The following is a 15,967-nucleotide window of genomic DNA, read 5'->3' as shown; positions in this document are numbered from 1 at the left end:
GCTGAAGGGCCAGTACAGGGATGAAGATGATTTTAGAGAAAGCAAGGGTTGTTACTACCTTAAGGGAAATCTAAATTGGTTGGTACAAAGGGCAAACCAAATCTTGTAATGTTTTAAGAGAGACTGTCTCAGGAAGGGGGGGAAAGGAAGTGAAGGAAAGTCTGAATTTGGAACTCAAACTTTAAATAAAATTGCTAAAAAAAAATTGGAAAAAAGAGTATTAGTTAAGATGAATCTAAAATTTCTTCAGTCAGTACTCCCTCCAATAATTCAGATTACAACTCCACATCTTGGCAGACTGTTTATTATGGCCCAAACAAAATTAGAAGGATAACACATAAGTAAGTGAAAAAAATCTTTGTGGCAAGTTTCTCTGATATGAATCTCATTTCTAAGATACATAAGCAACTGATTCAAATTTATAAAACTTAGAGGCATTTCCTAAATCATAAATAGTCAAAGGCAGTTTTCTAAGATTCATTTTTTTTTCTTAAAAAGCAGTTTTCTAAGGAAGAATTCCAAGCTACTCAAAAATCATATAAAATGCTCCAATTCACTAATTAGAGAAATGCAAAGTAAAACTAACAGAAAGGTTGGTAGGTGACAGAATGGATAGAGTGCCAGGCTGGAGTCAAAAGATCTAAGTTCAAATCTGGCCCCAGACACTACCCATGTGACCCTGGGAAAGTCACTCAACTCCACCTGCCTCAGTTTACTCATCTGTAAAATATGTTGGAGAAAGAAATGGCAAACCATTCCAGAATCTTTGCCAAGAAAACCCGAAATGGGATTACAGAGAATTGGACATGACTGAAACAGCAGAATAACAACAAAATAACAAACTTAAAAAATTCTGAGGTTTTGCTTAACATCCACTGGATGGACTGGATGGAGTTTCATCACCTCTCACCTGGTCTACTGCAGTAGTTTAATTGGCCTCCCTGTGTCCAGTCTTGTCTCAAGTTCCAAATCATCTTCTATTGCCAAAGAGATTTTGCAACAGTGCAGGTAAAACCCTGTTTCTCTCACTCACCAACTCCCATGGCACTCCATTGCTTTTAGGATCAACTATACAATCCATTGCCTGGCTCTTAAAGCTCCAAGTTACCTTGCCAACCTTGTGACACATTTCTCTTTTCCCCACCACCCCTGCAGTCCAACCAGACCAGCCTTCCTGCTATTCCTCATATACACTATACTCCATCTCCCACTTCCCTGTCTTTGCACTAGCTGTCCTCCACACATTCCATCTTTCCCTCTTCACCTTGGACTCTTAGAATCCCTATTTTGCGTCAAAACTTCAAGTCAAGTACCATTTTCTTCATGAAACCTTCTCTGGTCCTTCCAGGTGCTGGGGTTCTTTTAATTGTATGTATGTACTAATATGTGTACATGTTGTTCCCGCTCTCCCCTTCACCCACCCCCACCCCCACCCCCAAAGACTATAAACTCTTCAAGGGGTAGAAACTGTTTCAATTTTGTCTTTGTACCCTAAGAGCCTAGCCTAGTGCCTAGTGTACAGTAGGTGCTTAATAAATGCTTGGTGTTTTATATGGATGAGATTTTATGCTATCAGATGACTAGTGAAGAAAGATGTGTTGGAGATGGGGAGATGGTTGGATTGCTAGAAGAAAAGCCTTGCCAGAAGGTTAAATGGATCAGGATGTTAAGGACCATTCATCTAGGCATGGGAAACCAAGGTTGGCATTTGGTGACAAAAGTTGTTTAAAAAGCACAATGAAGATTATGATTTCTCTGCTTTAAACTCCTAGTTATTGCAGAGAAAAGACAACTTTTTCAAGAATGATGAAAGTTAGTTTTAAAACATGTGTCTTTTGTCTTTCTTTGAATGCCCTGTTTTCCATGCTGGAGCTCTAGAGGCAATTAAAAAAATTCTGACAGTCTGATTGCTCTTCTTGGGATATACACCTTGTGCCAAATTTCATTCTTTTGTTCTATGCAAAAGAAGGAACAACAAAAGGGCTGACCAACACTTAAAAAGTACTACTTCAAACATTACTTAAAAAAAAATCCATACACACACACACACACACACACACACACACACACACACAACTCTCAGTACTGGAAAGGAACTGACTTAATCATGACTAGGTAGCTTTCTCAGACTAAGCCAATTTTCCATACATAATTTTTAAAATCCACTCTTTATTATATTAGCTTTATTACTCACCGAAGATCAAGACCCTGATTTTGCCAGATATTTTCCATAATCCGAATGATCTGAAGGGTTAGCATATCCTGCCGTAAGTCTGAAATAGTTAAATTCAATATATTATTCCATAATACCATAATGGAAATCTAGGTACCACGTGATTCCAACAAATTCAAGACAGGCAATATTCTAGATATATAAAACTTTATTCACACAAAAAGATTTTCAATAACAGTAAGTGTGTTACTATTATTTTTAAAGTACAATAAATCAAGAGGCAGTGTGGTACAGTGGATAGATAACTGATCTTGAAATAGGTATATGATGGGAAAAGTCCAGCCACTGACATAACTTCTCAGTGTCCCAGGCAACTTTCTAAGACCTTAAGCTACAGATTAAGCTGTTCTACATCAGGGGAAGGAACCTTTAAATGGGAGTTTTCCATAATGATAAAATTAAATATCTAGACCAAAAAATAAAGAAAAAAATGAAAACAATCACATTTATGAAACAAATTTAAGATTAATTACCATATAATTCATAAAGGGCTGTTAAGTTTTTTTTTAAAGTTATGATTTTCACTTGCCCTTCTCCATTTCATCAACAAACTCATAAGAATATGTAATTTATCTATTCTGTATCTTTCCTTCCCATCCACTTCACATGATGGCATTATAGTTAAATTTAATGTGGCTTTTATTATCTTTGTCATTTCTCTAAGACATGTGATAGGACCAAAAGGCAATTAATCTATCCTTCTCCCCACTCTCTACCCCCACATTTTACACATGAGGAAACTGAGGTCCAAGCAGGTGACAGGCCTTGCCCAAAGTCCCATAGGTTGAAAATTCTTAAGCTCAAACAGATTTTCTTGATTGACTGTAGCATTCTTTTTCTAATAACAACACACTGCTATATTGTAAGATACTCTTTCTCATTTGATTTCTTTACCAGTGTATTCCTCTACAATTATTCTACTTTTCCAAATACTCAGAATCAGAAAATTCCAAAGGAGGAAGGGACTTCATTCCTACACGTGAAAAGAGTCCCCACCTGACAAATGCTTATCCAGGCTTTTCTTGAAGATCTCCAATGAAGAGGAACCTGCTGTTCAGCAAGGTGGCCTATACTTTTTCTTGGGCAGCTCTATTTGTTAGGCAGTTTTTCCTGACATTAGGCTTAAATTTACCTCTTTGCAACTCTCCCGTCAATCCACTGCTCTCTCCTGTCTTTTACCTGATAGCCTCGTAACTACCTGAACATCTCTATCATGCATTATCTGGTCTTCCAACTAAATGTGCCAAGTTCTTTCAACCATTCTTATATGTCCTGGATCCAAAGTCAAGGCCCTTTACCATCCTGGGTACTCTTCTCTAGATACTCTCTAGATTATTAATATCTCCTCTTTAACTGTCACACCCAGAACCAGATGAGGTCTGACCAGGGCAGACAAAAGTACAAGATATTATCACCTCCCTAAGCTTGGAAGCCAAGCCCTTCTCAAGGAAGCCCAAGTTCCTATTAGCTTTTTCAGCGCCCGTATCATACTACAGGCTGCAATCCACCAAAACCCCAGATCTTTTCCAGAATGACTGCCACCCACTCCCATACCTCTTCTCTACCCTTATTTTATATTTGTGAAGTTAATTTATTTTTGTGTCCAAGTGATCCCCACTGATGTATCTTACTAGATTTAGTTCAAGGATCCTGCCTGTCATCTAATGTATTAACTCTCCCTCCAGCTTTGTGTCAACTGCAAATTTCATGAATAACCTAAATGTGCTTTAATCCAAGTCACTGATGCAGATACATTCCTAGAAGCCCAGGTTACATTGTTAGAGACCTCTGTCATGCTGACACGAAGCATTAACAGTAGTCCTTTTTAGTCCAGACATTTGATACATTCTAAATTCATGTGTTTGGTTGTGCTGTGTCTACACTACATTTTCCCATCTTCTTCACAAGAACAGTGTGAATTACTGAATCCGATTTTAGATTTTAGCAAAGCCAGACAAGCCACATCCTCAGCATTCCCCTCCTCTACTAACTCAGTAATCCTGCCCAAAAAGGAAGTGAAGTTAACCTGGCCTGAGCTGTCCTTGACTAAACCATGATGACTCTGGGTAATCAGTCTTTCTTTCTAGATATTTGCCATCTCGTTAAAATACATTCTAGAATTTCCTGAGAATTTTAAGTTAAATCAGCAGCCTATAGTTTGTATATCTGGTTCATCTTCCTTTTTAGAAACTGGGACATTTGCCCTTCTCCAGTCAGCAAACAAAGTTCAGAGATTGGCCCAGGGTCACATAACTGGGAAGCACCTGAGGCCAGACTGAACGTCGCCCTGTCATCAGGTCTGACACTCGATCCACCGGACCATCTAGCTGCTTCAGTCACATGGCGCCTTACAGGTTTTTCATATTCTTTCAAATCTCAATAAGAGCAGCATGTCAGTTGCTCCTTCACCACTTATTGCAATCTCAGAGGAATTCATTACTCACTCTTCCTTGCCCTTCTCCTTATATTGATCCCCAGGGCTCTCAATACTATATCTACAACACCTCTCATAATGTTTTTCCTCTACTTTCATGGCTGTTTGCCCTTTCACATTTCCATCTCCTAACTGGTCTCTTCACCTCCAGTCTTCATCAACATTTCATCATCCAGAAGGTGCCAAAGAAATCTTCCTAACATGCTTCACTATATTTATATTCACGAACTTTGATCACAACCTATTTCCCTTCCAGCTCTCCTTCTGCTTTGTAACCCCAAACCCTCTTCTTCATCCATACCATAACCTCCAATCCCGCAGTTGTCTCCCAGTCTACCATTCCTGCACCAGCTACACTTTTTTCCTTTTCTCAGCTTGGCCTGCTGGTGAAGAAGACCAAGCCTATACTCTATCTTGCCCTATGAAGTCTTGGTCTTAGATTTTTCCCACCCTCTGCTGCTGAACAAAGCTGGAGGAAACCATGAAACTATGCTGAGTCCACTGCAAATTTAAGTTCTGGAACCTTAGCTAGCCCCTAAGAGCTACATGGCAATCCTTTTCTACCTCCCTGATTATCTCTCCATCCTGCTTCAGGTTCTTCCAAAAGCTTTGCCTTCTTTGAACATTCCATCTCAGCTGAAAATCCTGCCTTAAATTTTGCTGAAAAAATTGCAGCCATGAAAAAAAAAGTAGCCATTTACCAAGCTATCATGTCTTCATTGCTTCTCCTATCACTCCGATAACTTCTGCCACTAACACCTCTTTTACCATTTTAATTAGACAGCCCTTCTCATTTGCTAAAGCAAGTTTCCCTAGAAGAACAAGTCATCCTATTCTATCCCATGTGTTCTCTCCCTCTCCCATCTCCACGCTCTTACTTACCCTTCAATCTCTCTGTCTGATGGCTGCTTTAATACTGCCTATGGACATGCAAATCTCTCTGCCATTCTCAAAATCCCCCACTACCATTTCAAATCTCTCTTCCCTTTTGTAGCTAAATTTGAGTAGGCTATCTATAAAGAGTGTTTCTATTTCCTTTTCCTTCACTCTCTGCTCAACTCTCTATAATTTGACTTCCATACTCATTATTCAATTGAAAATGTTCTAACGTGACCATTGATCTCTTAGTTGACAAACCCAGTGGTCTTTTTTCAATCCTCATCTTTTTTGACTTCTCTGCAGCCTTGGACATTGCTGATCACTCTCTGCTGATAGATCATCTCTCTTGGTTTTTGTACCTTTACTTTCCTAGTCTTCCATCTACGTATGTGTTGGCTCTTTCTCTATTTCCCTTCCTGAATTTCCACCCAAGTCATTCTTGAGCCTTTCTCTTCTTCCTCTCTTCCATTTCACTTGGCGAGCTCATCAGCTCCTATGGATAATATGATCAAGTCTATGATAATGATTCTCACATCTACTTATCCAGTCCCAACCTCTCTGCTGACCTCTAGATTTGTGTCTGCAACTGCCTATTTCAAACTGGTAATCCAACAGACACCTTGAACTTAATATATTAACTCCCTTCACCCCCAACCCTCCCTATGTCCAAATATTCCTACTAAAGTTCCCTAGTCTTGCACCCTTATTAGTAAACTCAATTCCTGCCTCACCTTTCATATCCACTCTATGCCCAGTTCTTTTTTTTTTTTTTTCTTTTTTAAACAACTTTTTATTGACAGAACCCATGCCAGGGTAATTTTTTACAACATTATCCCTTGCACGCGCTTCTGTTCCGATTTTTCCCCTCCCTCCCTCCACCCCCTCCCCCAGACGGCAAGCAGTCCTATACATGTTAAATAGGTTACAGTATATCCTAGATACAATATATGTGTGCAGAACTGAACAGTTCTCTTGTTGCACAGGGAGAAATGGATTCAGAAGGTAAAAGTAACGCAGGAAGAAAAACAAAAATGCAAGCAGTTTATATTCATTTCCTAGTGTTCTTTCTTTGGGTGTAGCTGCTTCTGTCCATCTTTGATCAACTGAAACTGAATTAGCTCTCTTTATCGAAGAGATCCACTTCCATCAGAATACATCCTTATACAGTATCGTTGTTGAGGTATATAATGATCTCCATTTCACTTAGCATCAGTTCATGTAAGCCTCGCCAGTCCTCTCTGTATTCATCTTGCTTCCCAGTCCTTTCGATTTTACCTTTGTGACTTCTCTCACAAATGTCCCCTTTTCCCCCCTGATATTGATATCATCCTGGTGCAGATCCTCCTCATCTCATACCAAGACTACTGCAGATTGGTCTGTCTGTCTGACAAAAATCTGTTGGCACTCTACCCTTTCACTCAGCTATCAGTGATCTTCCTAAACTGCAGGTCAACAAACTCCAGTGGTTTCCTGTTACCTGCAAGGTCAAATATAAAATCTTCTGTTTTGAGATTCAAATTCTTCCCTAAACTCTCTCGCCCCTGCCCAGTTTCCTGACTCTGTGACCCAGTGACACTGGCCTACTTGAGGTTCCTAAAACAAGACACTCCATCTCCTTACTCTGGGCATTAAGTGGCTGCCTTCCAGGCTGGAATGCTCTCCTTTTCACATCTCCACTTCTTGGCTTCTCTGATTTCTTTCCCCCTTCTCCAAGAAGCCTTGCTAGATCCCTTTCCTCTGTGGATTCCTTCCAATTTCTCTTATATATAGCTTATTTGTGCATGGCTATTTGCAAGTTGTTTCCCCTATTTCCCTGTAGGCTCCTGTAGTCCTAGTGCTTAGGTCAGTAACTAAGCAATGTTTGCACAATGTCTGAAGCACAGGTTTAACCAGAGAAATCCTTTGCTCAAGAAACTTCAGAATTCTCTGTGGCCTCTAGGTCTGACATTTAAAGTCCTACAAAATCTGATTTGAACCTCTCTTTCCACACTGATTTTATATGATTTCCCCTTACTTTACTCTACTTTTAGGCCAAAGTAACATTTTGTGTTTATTTCTCCATTTATCATTCCATATCCAATCTCTGTGTATTTTCATAAGTTGTCTCCATGCTTAGAATGTTCTCTTTTCTCCCCTCTAGGGATTTTGGAATCTCTAGTTTCCTTCTAATACTAAATGCAAGTGTTATAAGGAACTCTTCAGACTCCCCCAGATGACAGTCTTCCCCCTTCCTTCCTGAAATTAATTTGTATTTATTTTGGATATTATTTACATCCATGCTTTTGTCCCTAGTCATAGCCCCTCTGTCTCTAATGCAGCATCTTATAGGGAGGCTCTTAGTAAGTTCTTGATGATTTTCCTTTGGCCCTCTCTAGTTTCTGTTCCTCTCATACCTGGAATGGATCTCCTATTCTCTCTCCCCCACCCTTCAACTGCCATCGGTTGCTGTCCTTTCCTTCAAGGTCTGATGCAGGACCAACCCTCCCTGGCTTCTCCAAAGTCACATGATTTTTCTTTGCTGAAATTTCTCATAATCCTTTTATTTTCCTTTATATCACAGTTATTTATGTATATTTTCTTCCCTGAATTAAGACTCTACATACATTGAGAATTAGACTTTGCATTCATTAAGAGTGGAGTCATGTGTGGAATCACATTTATATTTATGTCCTTATTACTTAAAAAATTGAGGTTAATAAATAGTTGAATTTGCATGTTAACATGCCTTTGTGTTCATATCAGAACTTCATTAATTATAGAAAAACTGTGATCCAATAGTTGTTGCTCTTGAAAAGTTAATCATGTCAAATTTAAATATCAAACTTTTCTTTGCATCTTTTCTCAGTGGAGTACTTCTTCATGAATATATTTTTTAAAATAATTTGAAACAGTTTTATTTGTAGATCCTTACATAATAAAGACAGTTGCATATATCAATTTTATAAATTCATTAATATTTTTCTTACCATCCCCATTTTTAAAGATGATCTCATTGTTCTGAAATAGTAACTCTGACATGATGTCTGGGTTCTCCCAATTCAACCACAGTGGTCTTTTTGCTGATGACATAATCCGACACTCTTCGAGCCTTTAAAATGATTAAAAACAAAAACAAACCAATAAAAAGGAATCTTTATGTCAGACTAATCTACAAAGTTTGTTTTTTGAAACAATACTTTTAAATTTAAAAAAAAGGTTATTTTTATATTTTATGGATATGATAATAGACATTTTAAAAGTACTCTAGGGAAACAAAAATAACTAAATATTAGCCTGTTTGTAATTTTCAACTAGTAGCTTAAATTTTAATCACATAAAATTTATTTAAAAAAAAAATCACAGATTCTTCCAAAGAAAATATAACATGTGCTAAGCTTGTATTTATTCAAGTCAGACTATTTTTGCTATTACTCTTTTGCTGGAAGAAGATAATTAAATTATAGCATCAACTAATTTATTTAATCTGTTTTTTAAAAATCTATTTTTTCTAAAATGTTTTGTCTATCTAATAATAACTCATACTCTTTTAAGTACTCTAAAAGTTTTATACAATGTTTTCTGCACAATAATCTTGCAGGTAATTAGTACAGGTATGATAAGTTTTGTTTTTACAAATGGTGAAACTGAGGATCACAGGAGTGATATGATCATCATGAATGAACTCTAAAATATCCATTCATTCATTCATGATGAGTTCTCTTTTTGCCTAGTTGGAATGCAGGGGTTATTCACAAGATAATTCCTCTCTCAGTGGCAAGGAAACTCCTCCTTGAGCAATCTGATGGCCCCTTGCTCCCAGAGGTTCATCAGACTGATGCCCAAATTGAGGGCAGATCTACAACTGACATTGCTGACTGAATCTCTCAGAACTCTCAAGAGTCAACCTCCTTGGTGGCTAAGATTACAGGAGTGTCCCATCATGCTCAGCTCTGAATGGATCTACATATTTCTTCATACAATTTTGATACAACATCATACCTGAGATTTCCTAATTGATGAGCAGGATTAAGGGGAGAGATAAAGCCTTGTAAAGCATCCATGTAATCAGGTCGTCTCATTTGCTCAACCAAGAACTTCATCTGTACCTGAAAGAATATTTATAGTCAGTGTCTGAGAACTGCAATGGCATCGATTCCATGAACAGTAAAGCAATCCTTATTCTTTCATAATCGAGAGTCTTTGAACTGGATCCTCACCCTGGATTGTGGTACACCTGGGCTGAGTGCTAGATGAAGGTGGCTGTAAAAAAGGAGAGGAGCTGGGAGCTTTGCACGCCTCCTTGGAGGGCATGGGGTGGGGAGCAGGCTAAGGAAACTGCCCTGTGCCTTCCAACACAGGGCTAAGTCCTGAATATGAGAGAAGAAACTGAACATGCCATAGGGCATTATCCTAAAACCTTTTGATTTTTCAGACAATAGTATTGCCCTTTTCCCCATAGCAGGGAGAGATGATCCTGAGAATTTTAAAAAGCAGAAAATTGGCAGTATGAATTCAGAAAGGATTTATGCTTAAATGGGTTCTGCATTTTATGTGGGGTCCAGTGAATGAACTATAAATCACTTATGGCTATTTCATACCAGACTTAAGGAATATGCAAATTTATTTATAATACTTTTAATCACTAATGCAGGATTTTTTTTTTTTTTTGCTTAAATTCAGTATTTTAAGAAAAAAATTGCTCTCAAAGTATACAATTTTGATTTCTATGTAGTAGGGTCTCTTCTCTGCTGTTCAATTAATACTTTAATATAACAATATAATCACTTCCCAAAGAATAAATCATATACTCTAGTTGTCCCTTAGGTTAACAAAATGACTTTTGTTTATAGATTTATTTATTTTGGGGTGTGTGTGTGTATGTGTGTGTGTGTGAAGACGTAGTACCAAAAGAATTATTGAGATAATTCTAAGAGGAATTTAAAAAACCTGAAAAATTTTAGCTTGTATTCTGTACAGTGGTCTAAAATCAACCATGGAAAAAAATCATATGGAGTCTAAAGATCAAAGAGCTGTGATTCAGAAGTCCAAGCAGTTGTCTGTGTGTCAGTGGCTATGAAGCTATGGCCTCTACTTTAAGTATCCATAAAGAAAACAGCTATTTTACCCATGTCTCAGGTGAAGAATCAAGTACGATAAGAGGCCTGATGACGTCCACACACATCAGAATCTGTCATACTGCTTAATTTCAAAACTAAAGAAAATTCCTATCTATAATCTACACTGTAAAAATGCTACTATTCTTAGGGAATGTAGCAGATAGAATTAAAAGGTGTGAAGGTGAGAAAGATGGAAATCATTGGAATTCCATTTCTTTTTCTTTTTTTTAATTAATTAATTTTTTAAAAAATAACTTTTTATTGATAGAACTCATGTCAGGATAATTTTTTACAGCATTATCCCTTGCATTCACTTCTGTTCCAATTTTTCCCCTCCCTCTCTCCACCCCCTCCCCCAGATGGCAAGCAATCCTTTACATGTTGAATAGGTTACAGTATATCTTAGATACAATATATGTGTGCAGAACCGAACAGTTTTCTTGTTGCACAGGGAGAATTGAATTCAGAAGGTATAAATAACCCGGGAAGAAAAACAAAAATGCAAGCAGTTTATATTCATTTCCCAGTGTTCTTTCTTTGGATGTAGCTGCTTCTGTCCATCCTTGATCAATTGAAACTGAATTAGCTCTCTTTATCAAAGAGATCCACTTCCATCAGAATACATCCTCAAACAGTATCGTTGTTGAGGTACATAATGATCTCCTGGTTCTGCTCATTTCACTCAGCATCAATTCATGTAAGTCTCGCCAGTCCTCTCTGTATTCATCACGCTGGTCATTCCTTACAGAACAATAATATTCCATAACGTTCATATACCACAATTTACTCAACCATTCTCCAATTGATGGGCATCCATTCATTTTCCAGCTTCTAGCCACTACAAACAGGGCTGCCACAAACATTTTGGCACATACAGGCCCCTTTCTCTTCTTTAGTATCTCTTTGGGGTATAAGCCCAGTAGAAACACTGCTGGATCAAAGGGTATGCACAGTTTGATAGCTTTTTGAGCATAGTTCCAAATCGCTCTCCAGAATGGCTGGATGTGTTCACAATTTTCCCACATCCCCTCCAACATTCCACATTATCTTTCCCTCTAGCCAATCTGACAGGTGTGTAGTGGTATCTCAGAGTTGTCTTAATTAGCATTTCTCTGATTAATAATGATTTGGAACATATTTTCATATGTCTATAAATAGTTTCAATTTCTTCGTCTGAGAATTGACCATTTATCAATTGGTGGAGTTCCACTTCTTATTCCTCATTATTATAAGAACTGGCTTGGTGAACTGTCTCCCAATTAGGAACCTAAGGGCTGAGATTATAAGTAACCAACTGTCACAAATTCATAGTGTGAATATGTTTAAGGTATTCATGTCAGTAACTTCACTCATTCCCAGCAAACCTTGTGAAAACAACAATATTCTAATATTTTCAGGAATACTGCTAAAAATAATTTTAGAATAGGCTGGTTTAAGGAAAGAAGTCTTAGACAGCTAATGTCTTGGAGGGACATCTAATGTCTTTCATATAGAGAAAGATATACCTTTTGTGTCTCATCCTTCTTCTCCTGCTTGAGAATGTCGGTGAGGTTGATCAGTTTCTCCATGGCCTCTACCTGCCGATTCAGATGCTTTAGATACATCCCACATGCTCGACAGTATGACTCCAAAAGCAAACCAAATCTCTGGCTGACAGTTTTATTATGCATTTCAGACCTAAGATGACATTTTAAAACTTAAAAATAGTTCTAAGTACTGATTTTAGGTATCATGTATAGGTACTATATATAGTACTCCATTTCTATCTATATCTTAAACACTTATTTATTTTTTTTTTGAGAGGTAGTGGGGTTAAGTGACTCGACCAGGGTTACACAGCTAGTAAGTGTTAGGTGTCTGAGGCCAGATTGGAACTCAAGTCCACCTGACTCCAGGGCCAGTGCACCATTCATTACGTCATATTAGCTACTCCACTTAGATGCTTATTAAAGTCCCAGTGGGGTAAGGTCTGGGAACTGGGCCTGTGACTTTATTAGTGAAAGGAGTCGAGGATCCCCTTGGCCTAAGCTAGGCCAGAACTTTGCCTGAAGGTATCAGGCAGGATTTGAACCTGAGTCTCCCTAGCTCCCCATCCAGCACCAGAGATCCCAACTACTCAATCTTACACTATTATGTCAAAAGGTGAGGACATGTTCTAACAAGGACAGACCAATGAGAATTGAGATCTTTAGCTATTTGCCAATAGATACTTTAATACACTACTCAATATTATCATCAGGCATTTCTTCAGTTAATTGTCATTGGTTTATTTGTCATATGAATAATAATGATCAAAGTCAGGCAAACTTGTAACGAAGTAAAGAGGAAGAACCAGAGAGCTAATCTGTACCTCCAGACATTCACGAAGCCCCTGCCCTGTCCAGAGCCCTGTGCTAAGGAGAGAGATAACTAAGGTGGGCTCTGCCCTCCTGGAAGTATGGGTATGGAGGAGAGGATCAGCCCCTGCCCAAGTACAATGGCTACGGTGCAGAATAGCATGAGAACACATGAGCAGTGCTTTAGGGTATTCAAGGACTAAAGAAGTTTTAACAGGACAATTATAATTCTCCAGCATAAGAATACCCCTACTGTTCAAAACTTACCCAGAATACAGTTGATTTTTATGCCATTTCAATAATACGATGATAAAATATGTTGGGTTGGGCAAGCATGGATGGGCATTGATGTGTCTCACTGGAGACAGCAATATGCTTACACCTGACAAAGTGCCAGATCTTTCAGGATACTGAAATCTCATCAGACAAAAAGTTTTTAGATTAAAAAAAAATCATGAAAGCTCAAGTCTGCTTATTATTGCACATGTCACCTGTAGCAAAATAGTATCTATTAGCTGAGAAAGCTGAGAAAGTGGCTCAATGACTAGAATGTGCTAGATTTGGATACAAAAGAGGTCAGGAAGACATCAGTTCAAATCCAGCCTCAGATGTTTCCTAATTGTGGGACCCTCGACAGGTCACTTTACCTTGTCTGTCTCAGTTTCCTCAACTGTAAAATGGGGATAATAATAGCACCTGCCTCCAAGGTTGTTGTGAGAAACACATAAAGTAATATTTTTAAAAGCACATAGCATAGTGCCTGGCAAAAAAGTCTCTTTGGTGCCTTCTGACTCACCCTTATAAATCCTCATCTGCTCCACCCCGGCAACCCTGTAATACCCAGAAACAGGCTCAATGATTCTAAGCTCTAAGGGAGGAGAAAATCATAACTGAGAAATACCTAATTCTCACAACATGATATACAAATGTATAACTGGATGAGGGAAAGAGGGGAATGTAACTTACTTTAAATGCCAAAAGAAAAAGTGCCCTATCCTTTGATTTGTTAGTGCTTTCTTGAGTAAAAACCTCACAAGCAGGTTATCCAAATATTGTTCATACTTCAGAACCTAATGAATAAAAAAAACCATTATATGAATTGGAGAAAATTTGCAGATGGTTACAATTTTGAATACAAATGCTCAAAATCAAAGTTGCTTTCGTGCCTTTAATAAATTGAATTTTTTATATTTTAAAAATAAGTAGGTGAATCAAACATTATGTGGGTTTTGATTTTTTAGATTTTATATGTCTTAAGAGAAAACATTCACTATAAACATATAAAATCAAGCTAATGTTTTATGGATGAAATCTTAATTGATAAACTATATGAGCATACCTGAACCAGTTGAATTAAGTACTGAGAAAGTTTGTCATCAGTTAAATATTTCTCCAAGCATCGAACAGCAAAAGCTCGAACCATAGGGTCTGGATAATTACAGTCTAAAAGTTCCATGGCCTGTTCTGGTTTGATTGGGGGCCAATCTTTTACCAAGCAATACATCTGTAAGTGAAAACATATAAACATGCCTTATAAGCTTCCATATCCATACTTAAGAACAGAGCTAATTCAATGTTAGTTTCCAGGTTTTGAAAGTAACTAAGGCAAAAAACACAATTATGAATATATAATTTAAACTGTTCTCTTTATTTTATTAGCTGAAGTAGCACCATTTCATATACTCAGTCCTACTAGATCTGTTTTTACCCCTGATTACATTCTTTATATGTATGTTGCTTAGAAAAAAATAAGATCCAGCAATTGATACATGCTCATTTTATACCATTTTTCTAATAACAGTGTGTGTGTGCGCGCGTGCGCATGTGCGCACATATTTACCTGGGCTACTTCATCTCTAGAATTCCACTTAACAGACAGAAGTAGTTTAGGTAGAATTTCTGGTATATTGACACAATAATGCCTGTGCAAAAATAAACAAATAAGCAAATTAAACACATATATTTATATTGTTTGTACATTACTCAAAAGTTTTCATTGTCTAATTTTCAATAATTCATAGACATCATTATGATTTTTAAATAACTTGATGGAGGGCACAGAGGATAGAGTGTTGGAATCAGAGTTAGAAAAACCCTGAGTTCAGATCCTGCATCACACACTTAGTAGCTGTGTGACCTCAGGCAAGTCATGTAATCCTGTTTGTCCCAGTTTCTTTAACAGTAAAATAGTGATGATAATAATAATAATGTCCTAACTTCCAGGATTGTTGTGAGCAAATAAGAGTAATTTTTAAAGCACTTTGAAAACCTTAAAGTACTTTATAAATGCTAGTTACTGTAAGTAGAAAAAAAAAGAGGACAATGACAAAAATAAAGGCCCATATACACAAATATGTTTACAGGTATTTGTAGTAAATTTGCAGGAAGCCGATAACCATTGACTAAAGTGTGGTCATTGAATGGAATGGAATTTTATTTAACTATAAGAAATATAGAATTTGGAAAGGCTTATGAGGTAAAGTGAAACAGGAAAACAACATACACAACAACGAGGTAAATAGAAATAACAGAAATGACATTGAATATTGTGAACTTATCCTGACTAATCTTGGCCCTCAGTAATTGTGTGATGGAATTTTCCTCCTCCCTCATGCTTCTTTACAGAGGTGGGGGGGCTGTGGCTGTGGAACACTACCTGTATGTCAGACTTTTTGACACATACACTAGTTTTACTGAACTGCTTTCCCCCATCTCTTTTTTATTCTTTGTTATAAGAGGGACTCTCTTGAAGGGATAGAGAGAAGAATATATTGGAAAATGTAGGTGATATGAAAAAGAAGATATCAATAAACTTAATTTTAAGAAACAATAAATAGGAAACTTATAATGGCACTAATCTAACAGGGATATGAAATAGAAGGGTATGCCTAAAGAAGAAAGAAAGGGGTCTTTATTTGTGATCTTCTACCAATATAAGTCAGTGCCTTCTCTGGAACTTTAAGTCTTAGAAAATTACTTGAATACTGTG

General features: G+C 37.4%; 1 protein-coding gene across 3 annotated transcripts in view; it reads right to left on the bottom strand.

Moving 5' to 3' along the window:
• PIK3CA (phosphatidylinositol-4,5-bisphosphate 3-kinase catalytic subunit alpha) overlaps window positions 1-15,967 on the bottom strand; it is an 84,732-nt gene that overhangs the window by 7,413 nt on the left and 61,352 nt on the right. For all 3 annotated transcript variants that reach the window (XM_051983200.1, XM_051983202.1, XM_051983201.1), the window contains 7 exons: window positions 14,819-14,900; window positions 14,318-14,482; window positions 13,945-14,048; window positions 12,148-12,319; window positions 9,525-9,631; window positions 8,513-8,634; window positions 2,195-2,273 (listed from right to left, as the gene is read on the bottom strand). In XM_051983200.1, coding sequence (XP_051839160.1) covers window positions 2,195-2,273; window positions 8,513-8,634; window positions 9,525-9,631; window positions 12,148-12,319; window positions 13,945-14,048; window positions 14,318-14,482; window positions 14,819-14,900 — 831 coding nt within the window. The remainder of the gene's footprint in view (window positions 1-2,194; window positions 2,274-8,512; window positions 8,635-9,524; window positions 9,632-12,147; window positions 12,320-13,944; window positions 14,049-14,317; window positions 14,483-14,818; window positions 14,901-15,967) is intronic.

This window comes from Antechinus flavipes, chromosome 3 (assembly GCF_016432865.1).
Source record: "Antechinus flavipes isolate AdamAnt ecotype Samford, QLD, Australia chromosome 3, AdamAnt_v2, whole genome shotgun sequence".
Lineage (NCBI taxonomy): Eukaryota > Metazoa > Chordata > Mammalia > Dasyuromorphia > Dasyuridae > Antechinus > Antechinus flavipes.
The sequence above is the reverse complement of the archived record's forward strand: the minus strand, read 5'-3'. Positions and strand labels throughout refer to the sequence as shown.